Source organism: Crinia signifera, chromosome 1 (assembly GCF_055691185.1).
Source record: "Crinia signifera chromosome 1, ASM5569118v1, whole genome shotgun sequence".
Taxonomy (NCBI): domain Eukaryota; kingdom Metazoa; phylum Chordata; class Amphibia; order Anura; family Myobatrachidae; genus Crinia; species Crinia signifera.
Genome location: NC_139217.1, coordinates 463,042,482 through 463,059,537, shown reverse-complemented (window position 1 = coordinate 463,059,537; position 17,056 = coordinate 463,042,482). Strand labels below are relative to the sequence as shown.

The 17,056-nt window shown below is 48.5% G+C and overlaps 1 protein-coding gene across 3 annotated transcripts in view; it reads left to right on the top strand.

Moving 5' to 3' along the window:
- CTIF (cap binding complex dependent translation initiation factor) overlaps positions 1–17,056 on the top strand; it is a 156,764-nt gene that overhangs the window by 85,723 nt on the left and 53,985 nt on the right. For all 3 annotated transcript variants that reach the window (XM_083155298.1, XM_083155299.1, XM_083155301.1), the window contains 2 exons: positions 3,064–3,532; positions 9,864–10,163. In XM_083155298.1, the coding sequence (XP_083011424.1) occupies positions 3,064–3,532; positions 9,864–10,163 (769 nt within the window). The remainder of the gene's footprint in view (positions 1–3,063; positions 3,533–9,863; positions 10,164–17,056) is intronic.

Genomic DNA, 17,056 nt, shown 5'->3' with positions numbered 1-17,056 from the left:
CTACCACAATCGGCCAAAGGCAAATGGCTTAGTTGGCATTGCCTGTTGGGAGCTTGGGATTGGCTAGCGGCGGTGATCAGAGAAAGATTGACCACAACTACATGTAACCTAGCCACCCACTCTCCATGTCCTCTGTCTGTCATGTCCCTATGACTTACTGTATCTCCGAGAGGGCAGCCTTGGACCAGACTGACCGTTTAAGGCATTATTATTTTCTCTCCAATGTTTCCACGGTGTGTCCCTTGGGGGGTGTCGGCCTGCTTGCTGTGTTGATAGGTCAGGCGCCTGGGGGATTGTACAGTACACACTTTCATTCGGAAAAGCCTGGGGCAGCCCAGATAGTTTTGTTTGGGAGGATATACATAAGCTCTGCTTCTTCCTGGCTGAGCTGTGTCCCTCTAAGAGAATCTCTCCTGGTAATAGAGTAATGGCTTTCATATCCTTTCCCACATTCCGCACACGACCCCGCCAAATCACTAAAATGCTCCTCCGTGTTATTAGCAGCCAGCTCTATTAATTAGCCGCGGTGAGAGTGAGAGATTTATTATAGTAAAACATTATCCAGAATGAGGCCAGTGACGGTGTTTCCGGAGACGGTGGAAATAGCTCAGTGATTGGCCACCTGTCGCACCTCGGGGACAACAAATGCGGCCTGCCAACCTTCTCGCTAATCCCAAAACAGGCCCCTGAGTGGCCATTGTGACGTACCGCATGGCATTGAATTCTCCCCTCCTTGGTCTCTAAAATGCCCGCAGTCATCCTTGTATGGCTCCTGACACTCCCCACATGCCTACCTATGCCCCCAAACATGCCACCAATATGCCACTCAGGGCTCCGCACAAACCACCCGCATTGCCCAGCGGTTTCATTCCAGTAATCTCATTCTTATCCAAAAAGTACTTCCCGTTAGTCCGGAGGAAGGCCGAAGATACAGAGGTGAAGATTTATTAAGCCTGGAGAAGTAATAAAGTAATCAGTTCCTAACTGTCAGTGCAGGCTTGGTTTAAAAAATTACAGTTAGGAGCTGCTTGGCTGCTGCTTTATCACCGCCAACTTTATCACTTCCCCGGGCTTCATACATTTCCCCCAGAGTGCTTTGCATCTCCTCCTTATTCCGGAACACTTTGTGGTCCCCATGCATTGTACGTAGCAGGAGTGGACAACTGTTTTCTCCTTTGGCTGCCAGACGTTCAACATTACAAACCAAACATTTTCCAGAGTGCCACCGCCATTATAGCACATACAGAAAGTAAGATTGGCGCTATGCCTGTTAGTGTCTTCCCTGCTCCTCTTCCTTTGTAGTCTCGCCCTGTAAGCTGGACGAACTGCTGCAGGGCTCACCCACCGTACACTGCCCCCGGGTACCCAGGCACAAAACATCCTGGAGTGCCAACTTTAGGCATGAGTGCCTAGGATTGCTTAGCCACATGAATTGGATGCCAGCTGCTTCTAGTCTTATTTTCTACCTTATGGAAAACTGTATCAGCGTTGTCCAATGAAAAGTAATCCATGCTGGAAAGGAAGGAACCAGAAAGCCCTGAATAGGTCAGAGCAGGGGCGCAGACCTGGCATCTGCTGGAGAATAGCCACCGGGACAACACCAACAACTACCGTACCATAAAAAGAGGGATTGGTGGATACTTACCACCTATACACACCAACACACGATGATGCCCTGTTGTGGCCCAATAGTCTGCACTTGAGGTCCAAGATGTGGCCAAATGTGTGCCCATACCGCTACACAATATGCCACCCAATGTGCGATCCCAGGCACAAGAGAGCCGCCAAGTTCTCTGCTAGAGTCCGGCATCTCTCTCTTTCTTTTTTTTCTGAAGGCATCTTAGTCACCACATGATATGACTATGATGTACAATGAGACTCTGCTGATGAGTTTATTATACTTGTATATTGTGCATGATATGAGTCTGTATACATAGCAGAACAGTACCTGCAATGTAAATAAGGCTGAGATTGCTACGATTCAGAGACTCTGTCGTACACAGATATACAAGTGTCATATATCAGGGCATTGTGGTTCTGCCTATGTGTTGGCACGGGTGTTTGTAAGAAGAGGGCTCATTTTCTATGTTGTCCAAGCTCTTGTGTTCCAAGAGCTATGAACCTATTTTGAATAATAACCTTTGTGTATTATTATTGTCCTCAGTCACTAGAATTACATTGGGGCCGGTGAGGGTACAGTCTGCTAGGTCAGTGGGTACTTCATAGGCAGTGAGACGCAGGCCCTCTGCTGATTGGCTGGGGGTATTGGCTACCTGGTCTTTCCTACACACATTATAAAGTTCTATACATTTGTCAACTTTACATCTGAGAGTGCCAGTTTTGGGCCCCACCAAAGAGGGCTTCTACCCTTAGGTATAGCTTTGAGTTGTCCCCAGTAACCCTTTGTCCACCAAGGGTGTTGGAGAAAATGGGTCACTGAATGCATACCCTTAAGGCCCCCGCGGGCATCGCATCACACAGTACAAAAAGTATGTGCTGCATGCATTCTCTTCGGGATACGGTCACTAGGTCTACAAGCATAAGGTCGACACCACTAGGTCGACATGACTGAAGATCGACATGGGGTTAAGTCGACATGGGGTTTTTCATGCCCTACCATCCACTAGGGTATGGTGGGAGAATAAAACTGTGTGCTGCGAGCTATGTGAGGGGACGCGGTGCGACGTTTCAGTGTCCATGTCGACCTTTTGACTGTCAATCTTCCCCATGTCGACCCAATGACCCTGCAGGTGACTTAATTGGTACTGCGGTCACTCTGATTTAAAGGCAAAAATTCAACCGTGGATATCCTTAAAACCTGGACTGTAAGGATATTAATTGCGGAAATGGTAGTTCTGTTGAAGATGGGATGTTTCCCATAGCAACCAATCAGATTCTATCTATCTTATAGAAGGGGCTAAATAAATAAGCAGATTCTGGTTGGTTGCTATTGGCAACATCCGTAGGGTGCATTGGAGAGCGATTTTGGGAACCGTTGGTGTAGAAAACAGACTGCTTCCATTACTGCGGTTATACGCTAAATGTGCACCTTATGTTTTCCAGGAAACAGCAGAAGACACCGGGCGGGAACAAGCCGCCCCTACCCCCGCCACCACCGCAACATAACGAGCACCAGCAAGTTACTGCCAAACACAACGCCAGGGAGCACCAGAAACCGTACCAAGGAAGCCAACCACAGCACTCCTCAGGCAAGCAGGGTCACCATGGTTACAGCCAAAACCGCCGCTGGCACCACAACCAGAAGCACCTGCAAAATGACAAAGACCCACAGACACATGCCAAAGAGACCGAGAGCCTAAAGATCGAGGATGCCTCAGTTTGCACAGCCCATACCCCCCTAGAACCACTTCAGCGCAGCACAGAGACAACAGACAGACCGTGCCAGCAGCCCAGTAGCACCGAGCCTGAAGCCAAGCGGAAAGACAGTATTCCCAGCAAGGATCGGGAGAGGCCAAAGGTCACCCTGCTCCAGTCCTCCAAAGATCGGTTACGGAGGAGGCTGAAGGAAAAGGTAAGAAATATCAACGGAGGTCTTACTGTCTACATAGCAATGTGGGACCGCACTGGGGCTGGTAAGGGGGAGATTTCATCTTCAATTGTGTTGCCCATAGCAACATATCCAATTCCAGCTCTTTATACAATGTACCTGTTATGTCATCTTTATAAGTTTCAGAAAGCTACCCCTGAGTGTTTCTGGGCATGTACCCCGGGGCACCCTGAGCTCTCTTACTGGATATGTGGGCGGGCCCTGAGCTCTCTTACTGGATATGTGGGCGGGCCCTGAGCTCTCTTACTGAATACGTGGGGGGCGCCCTGAGCTCTCTTACTGGATATGTGGGGGCGCCCTGAGCTCTCTTACTGGATATGTACCTAGCAACACCCCTCCCACATCTGAACTCTCTTCACTGGTCCTGTATTGCACTGGCACTCCGCCCCCATACCCAGCCACACCCCTGCCACATCTGAACTCTCTCCACTGGTCATGTACTGCACTGGCATTCCGCCCCCCGGCCACACCCCTCCCACATCTGAACTCTCTGCACTGGTCATGTACTGCACTGACACTCCGCCCCCATACCGAGCCGCACCCCTGCCACATCTGAACTCTCTGCACTGGTCATGTACTGCACTGACACTCCGCCCCCATAACGAGCCGCACCCCTGCCACATCTGAACTCTCTGCACAGGTCATGTACTGCACTGACACTCCGCCCCCATGCGTGACCACACCCCTGCCACATCTGAACTCTCTGCACAGGTCATGTACTGCACTGGCACTCCGCCCCCATGCGTGACCACACCCCTGCCACATCTGAACTCTCTGCACAGGTCATGTACTGCACTGGCACTCCGCCCCCATAACGAGCCGCACCCCTGCCACATCTGAACTCTCTGCACTGGTCATGTACTGCACTGGCACTCCGCCCCCATAACGAGCCGCACCCCTGCCACATCTGAATTCTTTGCACTCGTCATGTACTGCACTGACACTCCGCCCCCATACCAAGCCGCACCCCTGCCACATCTGAACTCTTTGCACTGGTCATGTACTGCACTGACCCTCCGCCCCCATACCAAGCCGCACCCCTGCCACATCTGAACTGTTTACACTGGTCATGTACTGCACTGACACTCCGCCCCCCGGCCACACCCCTCCCACATCTGAACTCTCTGCACTGGTCATGTACTGCACTGACACTCCGCCCCCATACCGAACCGCACCCCTGCCACATCTGAACTCTTTGCACTGGTCATGTACTGCACTGACACTCCGCCCCCATACCAAGCCGCACCCCTGCCACATCTGAACTCTTTGCACTGGTCATGTACTGCACTGGCACTCCGCCCCCATACCAAGCCGCACCCCTGCCACATCTGAACTCTTTGCACTGGTCATGTACTGCACTGGCACTCTGCCCCCATGCGTGACCACACCCCTGCCACATCTGAACTCTCTGCACAGGTCATGTATGTGTAGAACAGAAATATTACCCCAATATCCAGGGAAAACCTACAGCCACTGGATTGCTACCATATATTGGGTCTTATTCTGATTTGTACATATTGCACAGCGAAAGACCGCAGAAAGGAGTGCAACAACATACATATAAAATAGAAATGGAGGCATAATGTGTACTGGCAGCCCTACAATGTGACATCATGTAAACTAGGGGACTACATAAACTAAACTAGGGCACTACTATAGGTATATTATTAACTAGGCCAAAAGTCAGGGTGAAATGTAATAGGATGAGAGATTCAGAAAGTGAGAGAAATGGTAAGAAATCTCCAGGGTTTTTTTTAAAGCGGCAATCATTGACACTGCAAAACCCATTTACTTTTAAATGATTGCCACCAAAAAAAAAAAATGGAGATTTCTTACCTAATCTCTCACTTTCTGAATCTCTCATCCTACGAAATTTCACCCATGATGTGGACATGGTTAACCCGGGAAACGGTCGACAAATGTTTTTCATGTTTTTTGGTGTCTGTGTCGACATGTACACAGTATAAGTGTACGGCTTCCCCTCGCACGGCTCGATGCGCTCGGCATACAATTACAATCTTACTCTATGCCCACTTGGATCGTGCAGTAAGAACAAGAAGGTAAAAAAAAAGAAAGATACATTTGTGTCGACTTTTACTCGCGTCGATCATGTTCATATTAACCTTTTGTTTGCATTGACTTTTGTATGTTGACCGTTAGTGGTTGACCTAGTGTGGACCGGATACTACAAAGTTCTCCCCAGTACCCCCGCGTCACAGTGTATATACATTGCAGCCTGCGCACGTACCGTACAGCTCAGCGACAGACTGTCCCGCACGGTTCTGCTTTCCTATGAACACAAACACCCTGACAAAGCAACAATGATTATTAAAACAGGGCCTGCAAATTAAAACATGTAATAGTTTTAAGAAGCGCATCTGGCACCTTAATGCCTGCAATGTGCAGCGTTCCCTGCCCGCTGATTGCATTACCAGTAATTGCTGGCTACTCTTCAGAAGAGCAAAAATAAGATTAAATATACAATGTGCGCTGGCCGCCGTGGCAACGCAACCCACCTCCTGGGGAGACTGGCATCATCTCCTGCAGGACTGCGCCGAATATCGCCTACATACACAACAGAGGGGTACAAAAGGAAAGATTCCCAAATAAGAATACATGGAAAACACTGGTTGGTATCAGTGGGAAGGGATACCGTCATTGGCTCACCAGCAATTTGTTAGACGGTTATTAGGTAGACATGCACTTAAGTCGGCATGGGTTAGGTCCACATCAACAGTCAAAGGCTGGAGATGGGGTTTTTCACTGTTTTTTGAGCCGACATGTGTCGATAGGCAGTATTTCATACCCTACCATCCACTAGGGCATGATGGGAGAATAAAATCTAGACACATGTCGACCTAATGATTTTCTAACAACTTGCTGGTGACCAACTGATCCACACCCAATGGGAAAGTCCATAAACCACACAGGTGGCAACCCACTGTGGGGAAGAACAATAAAGCCGGTCACCGATTGGCTCATTTCTGCCCAATCAGCAGTTAGGGTAAAATAGTAGTATTAGCATGCAGAATGTCAGATCATGTCGACATCCTGTATATCGACATAGCTTACTACCCCGCCCCCTGTCCAGTGGTTGGGCTGGGTGTAGAGAGGAGGAGATAAGGTCACTAGGCTGACCACTGAAGGTCGACATTGCTAAGGTGGACAGGGTTGGACGGTCGACACAAGCATTAGGTCGACAAAGGGAAGGTCAACATAAGTTTTCACTTTTTTTGAGCTGACGTGTCGACAGGTGCTATTTCATGCCCTACCATACGGCATAGTGGAAGAATAAAATAGTGTGCCCGAAGCGGGCGCTGTACACGTTGACATCTGGACCAAGAAAAAGTGAAAATGTAATGTCGACCTATTTAAGCATTAGTCGACCTTCCGACCCGGTTGATCTCAGCCATGTCGCCCTATTTTTCAGGTGTCACCCTAAGGCCAATGCATGTCCATATATCCTAACTTTGATTGCCAAGTGAGTTTGTCAAAATAGGTGTGAAAATTGCCCAGAAAACGGTTTTATTAATGACCTGAAGAAAGTAACGGAAGAGAACCGGTGATTGGTGACGTATTCATGTAGCGCTGCTGCTTTAGGGTTCCCGAGAGCCGGCTATACATTATATTCCCCGGGGTAACACTTGTGTAGGATAGTAAGAACTATGGGTACAGCACTCTGCCATCTTTACACTCTATAGCAATGGTCTCCAACCTTTTTTGGGTCGGGAGCTACTCGCGACAAAATAAACCGCCCGAAGAGCTACTAAAGTAAAAAATGTTAAAAAATCTGCATAATATAAAAAAAAACACACTGCAATGCCCCAGACATAATATGGCACACACTGCAATGCCCAATATGTCACAAACATACCTTCCAACACTGTAGGTGGAGGAGAAGAGACATCTGCGCGTGGGGTGGCGTTAACAATTGGGGGGGCCATTTCACACTTCTGGGTGGCTATTTGGCCTCTGTGGGCCTTTTAACATTGTTCCCTATGGAAAATCGGGTCAATTGGGACATTTAACATTGTTCCCTATGGGAAATCGCGGTAATCGCGTTGGTCGCATCGCATGCGATTTTTTTGGTACATGCGATGCCCGTGATGGGCGCCCTTCTAGGTAAAGAGTACCTTTATTTTTACTTTTTCGAACTGTAACACCCACGGGGTCTCCGATTGGGAACCGAAGTGGAGTGCGGCAGTTAGCCTGAAGCGTGGCGAGCATTTCTGTGTCAAATTTTTATGCATGTCGACCTATTGACTGTCTATGTAGACACTGTAGACCCGTTAAGCCGGAACCATGGTCCACGTGGACTGCGAATGGGAATTGTAACTTATGGCGAGCATAGCGGGATGAGGCGCAAAGTGTGGTGAACATGTACACTTGCGGCAACTGAAGAGAGCCCATGATGGTACTAGTTTTATCCACTTTTAAGCCATAATGATGTAATAATGTTTCTATCACAATGATCTGCTTAGATAATGGCTAAACCTACAAACTGGAATCCAAAAAACATAAAGAGAAAAAAGTAAATTTTATTTTTTTGCGTCAGCGATTGTCCTTTTGACCCTGGCAAGTGGACCATAGAGGGGTGACCTAATGACCATCCAGACAGTGTGGATCTTCTACACCACACCCTGGTTAACGTAGGGAGGGGACGCTTTTGTATCTAGGCTGGGAACCAGCCGCTTATTTAATTGGGTTTTTCTTCGAACACATTACTCGTTTTACCTCGTTAATCCCCGTGACACAAAGCCGGTGTTATTTGAGGATACCAGAGTCATTGCAAGAGCATAGGCAGAAAAACCTGAAGAGCTGACAATCCACGGAAGTATCTGGTAGGCAGTGACAGTAGGTGACAACCAGCCATGAGCTGTAATTAGGAGTGATCCAGCAGCTGGGGAGTGTAAGCAGGGGGAGTGCTGACACTAATCTTGTGCTGCAAGAGGTATGATAAGTCACATTATAAATTGGAATCTGACAGCTAAGACTGCGCCGCCTCTGTCCCTTTATGCTCATTAAATAAATTCCTCTGCACTGTTACTTAACACCGAGACGAAAATCAAAATAGACTGAGGCATTTACAGGGTTTTCTGCTGGGAGTTCTGGGGAAGAGAGATGAGACAGAAAACATATAGACAGAGGGCACAATATCTGTGTGTATATGTCACTTCTTCCCTCCGACAGGGAGACTCTGCTGCTGTAACGTTAGTGACTGCTGAGTGTCTCGTACCCTGTATAATATACGTATGTCACTTCTTCCCTCCGACAGGAAGACTCTGCTGCTGTAACGTTAGTGACTGCTGAGTGTCTCGTACCCTGTATAATATACGTATGTCACTTCTTCCCTCCGACAGGAAGACTCTGCTGCTGTAACGTTAGTGACTGCTGGGTGTCCCGTAGCCTGTATAATATACATATGTCACTTCTTCCCTCCGACAGGGAGACTCTGCTGCTGTAAATTTAGTGACTGCTGGGTGTCCCGTAGCCTGTATAATATACATATTTTACTTCTTCCCTCAGACCGGGAGACTCTGCTTCTGTAACATTAGTGACTGCTGGGTGTCCCGTACCCTTTTTAATATACATATGTCACTTCTCCCCTCCGACAGGAAGACTGTGCTGCTGTAACGTTAGTGACTGCTGGGTGTCCCATTCCCTGTATAATATCCATATGTCACTACTTCCCTCCAACAGGGAGACTCTGCTGCTGTAATGTTAGTGACTGCTGGGTGTGTCCTACCCTGTATAATATGCATATGTCACTTCTTCCCTCCAACAGGGAGACTCTGCTGCTGTAACGTTAGTGACTGCTGGGTGCCTCGTACCCTGTTTAATATACATATGTCACTTCTTCCCTCTGACAGGAAGACTGTGCTGCTGTAACGTTAGTGATTGCTGGGTGTGTCCTATCCTGTATAATATACATATGTCACTTCTTACCTCTGACAGGAAGACTATGCTGCTGTAACGTTAGTGACTGCTGGGTGTGTCCTATCCTGTATAATATACATATGTCACTTCTTACCTCTGACAGGAAGACTATGCTGCTGTAACGTTAGTGACTGCTGGGTGTGTCCTATCCTGTATAATATACATATGTCACTTCTTACCTCTGACAGGAAGACTATGCTGTTGTAACGTTAGTGACTGCTGGGTGTGTCCTATCCTGTATAATATACATATGTCACTTCTTACCTCTGACAGGAAGACTGTGCTGCTGTAACGTTAGTGACTGCTGGGTGTGTCCTACCCTGTATAATATACATATGTCACTTCTTCCCTCCGACAGGAAGACTATGCTGTTGAGTCCACCAATCCTCAACGGACCAAAATGGACAAACTGATAGAAATATTAAACAGCATGAGGAACAACAGCAGCGACGTGGATTACAAGCTCACCACCTTCATGGAGGAGGCGCAGAACTCCGCCAACTCAGAGGAAATGTTGGGCGAGATTGTAAAGACTATTTACCAGAAGGCTGTGACGGACAGGAGCTTCGCCCACACCGCTGCCAAACTCTGTGACAAAATGGCTCTGTTCATGGTAGAAGGGACAAAGTTCCGGAGTCTCCTGCTCAACATGCTGCAGGTGAGTGCGTTTCAGTGGTAGCTGTTTCTGTTCATTATCTATTTACTGGCGAATATACCCAAAGCTGTATACAGGTCCGAAAGTAATGCTGCCAATGCTCGCAGCCTATGGTGGCAAATATATGGTGGGCAGCAGAGGAGGTTGTGCCCTCACAATAGTATCTGAGAGACGAGAGATCTTCTTTCCTTATTTGGGGTGAATAATGGGACAGCCAGGAGACGCTCCCTTATATGATTTGATCAAATTGAATCCTCATTTGAAACTTAACCAATATAATGAAATATGGAAACCGCATTTATTTTCATTGCAAGAGTAAAATAAAGACTTTTGTATCCTATCGCACTTGTCAGAAATTGTTGAAGGACAGACCCATAGCATAGACAGCTGGCAGGATTCTCCTCTCATTTTAAGGGAACCGGAGATTGGTTCCTGGAGAAAGATTTTTGTGGTATATTACTGTCCGCGACCACATATATTATCGTCAGCAGAGGGGGAGAAGCCTGTATCATTACCAGGGTGATGAGTTTCATACGGAATGTAAAGAGGATGCATTAAATGAGAAGTGGATCTGTTGTCAGGCAGCCAGCAAAGATAAGGAAATGTGGTGGATTAATAGAGATTTCGGTCCCCCTAATGTAGTCTGTACCCCTTTCTCCTTGTTTTTCTTTTCATCACTATGCAAAAAAGACTGTTTACCTGGTTGTTAATGGCTTATAGTTTTACAAGTATTGTGTGATCGCCATGGAAACCACAGTTGCATGACTGCATCCCAGCTGAAAAGAGACAACTTGGCAGTGACAACCATTTATAAGGATGCGTTCTCATATATAAAGCCTCAATACGCCGAGATGACTGGCGTGAGTGAGCCGCCATTTTTTTTGTCACAAATGTGTTTTATTCGCACCGCGTTCATAGGCAATCATGGGAATGCCTATGAAACACTTGGGTGTCCCAATGGGCGACACCTTGGCACGCCTCCCCCCACCCGCACTGTCCCGTGCTATGCAAGTCGCCGAGTCCGTTCGCCCAGGGAGCCCTCACATGCGCAAACTGAAAACATCGCTCCCATATGGTTCAAGGGTTTTTTTTATTATTATTTTTCAAAGACTAAAAAATATTTATAAAAACCAGGAGACACCGGAGAAATCGCTCAAAGCAATGACTGTATTCTCTAAGTGGTTCTTCTCCCATGTGCTACGGTTACGTAAATGTCATCTTTATATCGGTGGCGAAATGCAGACGCACTGACCGTAGTAGCTGGGGAATGTAGCATCTTAGGGGAACCTGTCAGTAATCTGCTGCTTTTCTAGTGGCAAACTTTGAGAAAAGTCGCACAATTCGCTATTCTTGTGTTACTTTGGTCAATAAGGGCGGTATTCAATCTGTGGCGGTATTTCCCAACAGGGAAAATATCAGCACTCTCCTATTCTATGTTGTCGTCAACAACAGCATTGAAGGGTGTCATATCCTTTTTAAAAAGTCGTGTCTGTTTTGTCGGAAACGGCCATGGATTGTTGAATTCACGGGCGTATGTGATTGTTCTGTCTGCATCCTCAATTGTCAGTGTACTGCTGCTCCGACTGGGGTTCCAGGTGTCCAGGCCGCCATACCACTGTTCCCCTTGGGCTCCATCGTGACAACATGCCCTTGTTCTGCCTGGGGCCCCAAGCGTAAGTGTGGGACCAACAATGTTGAACTTTTTTAGTACAGAGAGGGTCCCAATATTCCAACTGTTGGTACCCCAATGAGTTGCCACTGACATTGATCGCCAGCACCCCATTCCCCCGCAACCTTAGGTTTCCTCGCTTTCCCTCTCTATGCAATAACACGGTCACCGCTGCTCCCCGGTAATTAGTTGCTCTCACACTGCTGCTCTTCCACATTGCATTACAAAAGTAATTTATTCTTTCATTTGCACTAATCGAGTTTCTGAATTAAGCAGAGATTATAGTATTAATTATCCGCCGTCTGCACTAATCTCCTAAAATGCCCCCGTCACATCCCAGCTGCTGTGAACGATGCTGGGTACGCCTGTTTTTCTCCAGCACGAACGAGGCGCAGCGCCAGTCCAGACATGGTCGTTGTGACTGACCAATCAGCGCAATGCATAGTGTACTTCCTGGATGACCTGACACTGCCCGGGACATTTGCACTGTGTAGTTCAAATGTAAATCACACAAAATGATTGCCTATAGCAATATTATTTGTATACTTACATGGCTAAAATGAGCTTAAACTTCTGAAATATCAGCTGCGCTCCATGTATTAAGGATGTCCTTGTCTATAATATATATTTTAAACATTCAGAGTTACTGACCATTTTCTGTTCCACAACGAGGAATAAGGAAATCACCTAGACCAGGCCTGGTCGGTATACGGTCGTTAGGTCGACATGGGCTAGGAAGACATCTGAAATAAGGTCAACATGCTTAAGGTGGACATGGTTGAAAGTCGACACAAGCAACATGGTTTTTCACTTAGAATAGTCTGGTGAGCACCGATATGATGTCCATGACGACCAAGTCTACACTCGGGACAAAAAAGTGAAAACCCCATGTCGACCTTTTTACTCTTAACCTAATGCTTGTGTTGACCATAAGCATGTCGACCTAGCCCATATCGACCTTCAGTTGGTCAACATAATGACCCATACCCGCCTGGCCAACATGTGGCTCTCCGGTCGTTCTGAAACTACAAGCCCCAGCATACCCTCTCACCGATCATCTGGGAAAGCATTCTGGGACTTGTAGTTTCCATACAGCTGGAAAGCCACAAGATGCCCAGTCCTGACCCAGACCCTCGATCCCGGACCCGCTATCAGAAAACGTGATTGACTGGTGGCGGAAAGGTGGCGAAAGTTACCGAACTTTAAATAGCTGCCATTTGTCTCTCTAAACAAGTCCGCGATTCTGTAGTAAAGAAAAGGTTCCAGCAACAGACACGGTTTAAAGCTTTCAGCACCGTTTTATTGCTAAGCTGCTTCCTGGCTCCGACATCAATCGTCTGCAGATCTGGTGCCCACGCAGGCGTGGGCGGAATACGTGGTAAGCAGGGGTGTCTGTTGGGGAGCTATGTAAAAATGTGTCACATGACCAGGCTCGCTGTCATTCAGAATGAACATGTAGGATGACAGATCTCTACTACATTTAGAAGTGTGTCTGCGGATCATATTTATATAAAAAGCTAAAAGGGTTTCATTAGTCACATACGGGACTGGAGCTGTTGACATACGTGATAAGTTCAGCACTGCCTCCCCGTGTAATCCCCTGCACTTGAGTTGTTACTGTTCTTAGTTCGAGTGTGCTTTGCGATGCTGGGTTCTGAAGGGTTTGTGCCAGTCGGGTTGCGCCTGCCAATATGGTCAGCGATTGGAGCCGCTTCCTAGTATCTTGCATCACCGGTTAACGTTAAAATATTGTTGTCTTGAACTTTGTGTCCTGTGTTTGGTATGTTTTGTTCTAGCCAGACTTATCGGCTATACCAGGCGTAGGAAGCCCCTGGTACTAGTGCTACAAGGTGGCACTCTATTACGTCGGGACACCCGCGGGGTCTGCCCTACTCCTGTATGTATGTGGTGCTGCTCCGTCTCCTTCCATTGCAGAGGAGAATTTTTACTGCTCTAGGCCCTGTCCAAATCAGAGAACCGACGCGTACCCAGCGAAGCCTAGGGCGCAGTTAGCCCAGTTCGCAGTCGAGTGACCGGGCACAGTTCTGAAACGCGTCTCTGGCTCCATACTACAAATGATCAGTCTTGCTTGTTATGTTGGATGTCTGGCATTTCCTGGCCTTGGCGCTTGATGCAGAACTACAGCGCGGATGTTTGTCAGAGGAACGTTCAAGCAGTCTGTAGGAACGGATCGAGCAAGGGCTAGCCTTCGCTGTCCATACACAGGGTGGTAGTAACCTAGTGTTCCCTCATTGTGCCCCAGAAAACACAGGCATTCCGACCTACAACAGCGGCCTGCGCAGCATTTGCGAACAGGGGGGAATCCACTGAATGGTGATTCCGAATGAATTCCCCCCCCCCCTTTTCTCACAGCTGTGAACACATTTGCAGCTGTGCACATGGGCGTGGTTTCACTCAAGTGGGGCTGTTTCGGGGTGGCCTTGACCAGCGAGCGGGTCTGAATTGGGCCCCATCTCAGCTAGCATCTCGCCACCTTCACCCTATTAACACCGGTATTCTCCTCTCCCTCACCTCTTTAATCTCTGGCACATTTCCACCAACCATTAAACGCGCCGTTATCCGGCCCCAGCTTCTGACTCTGATCCGATTGCTCTCCAGGCTATCTTTGTTTTCAGGGGGACTTGTTTACAAGCGCCTGACTAACATGCCCCCCACTCTCTGCGATCTCTGCAGTCCATATGCCAATGCAGGAATCCATGGGGGTAGTGTCCATCCTAATTATCATGGCGGTTAGGATTAGGCTGCGGGAGGGGAAATTGGGATTAGTCTGCTGGAGGGGAGGTTGGGGATAGGCTGTTGGAGGGTATGTTAGATTTAGGCTGTGCATGGGATGGGGTTAGTTGTTAGAAAGGGAGATTGGGGTCAGTCTGTGGGAGGGGAGGTTGGGGGTAGACTGCAGCGGGGTTTAGGGTTAGGCTACTGGAGGGTGTTAAGCTGTGCTGGGGGGATTGGGGTTAGTCTATGGGAGGGGAAGAAAGGTTGGGGTTAGTCTATGGGAGGGGAGGTTGGGGTTAGTCTATGGAAGGAGAGGTTGCTTTTTGGCTGTGGGAGGGGAGGTTGGGGTTAGTTTGTGGGAGGGCAGGTTGGGTTAGTTTGTGGGAGGGGAGGTTGGGGTTAGTCTGTGGGAGGGGAGGTTGGGGTTAGTTTGTGGAAAGGGAGGTTGGGGTTAGTTTGTGGGAGGGGAGGTTGGGGTTAGTCTGTGGGAGGGGAGGTTGGGGTTAGTCTGTGGGAGGGGAGGTTGGGGTTAGTCTGTGTGGGAGGGGAGGTTGGGGTTAGTCTGTGGGACGGGAGGTTGGGGTTAGTTTGTGGAAAGGGAGGTTGGGGTTAGTGTGTGGGAGGGGAGGTTTGGGTTAGTCTGTGTGGGAGGGGAGGTTGGGGTTAGTCTGTGTGGGAGGGGAGGTTGGGGTTAGTCTGTGGGAGGGGAGGTTGGGGTTAGTCTGTGGGAGGGGAGGTTGGGGTTAGTCTGTGGGAGGGGAGGTTGGGGTTAGTCTGTGGGAGGGGAGGTTGGGGTTAGTCTGTGTGGGAGGGGAGGTTGGGGTTAGTCTGTGTGGGAGGGGAGGTTGGGGTTAGTCTGTGTGGGAGGGGAGGTTGGGGTTAGTCTGTGTGGGAGGGGAGGTTGGGGTTAGTCTGTGGGAGGGAAGGTTGGGGTTAGTCTGTGGGAGGGGAGGTTGGGGTTAGTCTGTGGGAGGGGAGGTTGGGGTTATTCTGTGGGAGGGGAGGTTGGGGTTAGTCTGTGGGAGGGGAGGTTGGGGTTAGTCTGTGAGAGGGGAGGTTGGGGTTAGTCTGTGGGAGGGGAGGTTGGGGTTAGTCTGTGTGGGAGGGGAGGTTGGGGTTAGTCTGTGGGAGGGGAGGTTGGGGTTAGTCTGTGGGAGGGGAGGTTGGGGTTAGTCTGTGGGAGGGGAGGTTGGGGTTAGTCTGTGTGGGAGGGGAGGTTGGGGTTAGTCTGTGGGAGGGGAGGTTGGGGTTAGTCTGTGGGAGGGGAGGTTGGGGTTAGTCTGTGGGAGGGGAGGTTGGGGTTAGTCTGTGTGGGAGGGGAGGTTGGGGTTAGTCTGTGTGGGAGGGGAGGTTGGGGTTAGTCTGTGGGAGGGGAGGTTGGGGTTAGGCTGTGGGAGGGGAGGTTGGGGTTAGGCTGTGGGAGGGGAGGTTGGGTTAGTCTGTGGGAGCGGAGTGGTCAGGGTACATGGACGGAGGCTTACGGCTAGGCTGCTGGCAGGGAGGTTGGGGTCAGACATTAAGCCAGCCATACATCTACAGATCGATTGTCAGATTGAGCTGGATGGAACAAAATCCTGGTAATGGATGAGAGCAAATGACAGTTGACTATTTGCTTTGAATTGCTGGAAAACTGCCAAACTGCCACTCAGATACTACCAGGTTTTTGTTCCAACCAGCCCAATCCATCTGTAGATGTATGGCCAGCTTTGGGGAGTGTTAGCAATACTTAACGCATGAACCGTAGGAAGTCCCTGTCAGCTGACCTCTGGAACTGGAAGACACCACTGTAGCCACCAGACTCGGCAAATCACCAATGGACCACCAGGAACATTTTGTCAGTGTCTACATGATGTGGTCAATGCCAACATGCCAAGCTTATCCACATTGTTGACATTCTCATGACATAATGTATGTTGACAAAATAAACTGAACCCGTCCGATGCGTTGAGCTTCTGCAGTAACTTGCGGATAGGAAGGTGCCGGGTGAAGCCGGTGAACTATAACCCAGCCCAAGGTATTTTTGGCTAGAATTGCCCGATTCTGAGCGGATTATTACTACTATAGGCTAAATATATTTTCGTTAATAACATTTGGTAAATCAACCAGCGCTGTGATTAAGGAAACGTCTGTTACAATATAACAATGTAATAATATAACAAAGTAACTGTAGAGTTTTCCTGAGCAGGGCGGTCACATGTCCGCTGCCGCTGTACACAGTACCATTGAAAGTAAAAAGTCACATGGCAGTAGATAAACCAATCACAGATGAATAAACATTGCCACAGGTTGTATGCAAATTTCAGGGCGTTACTTTTAGATTCTTCCTGGAAATCAGCGAATCCGCTTTGAGCGTGTTGTCAGATTATTCTATAGCGATACATCTGTATATATAGTTCTAGTAACCTTGCAGATTACTAATCATGTGCATTGTTCCTTTCGCACTCATGTCCACCTTTTGACTGTCGACCTTCCCATGGTAGACCAAATGCTT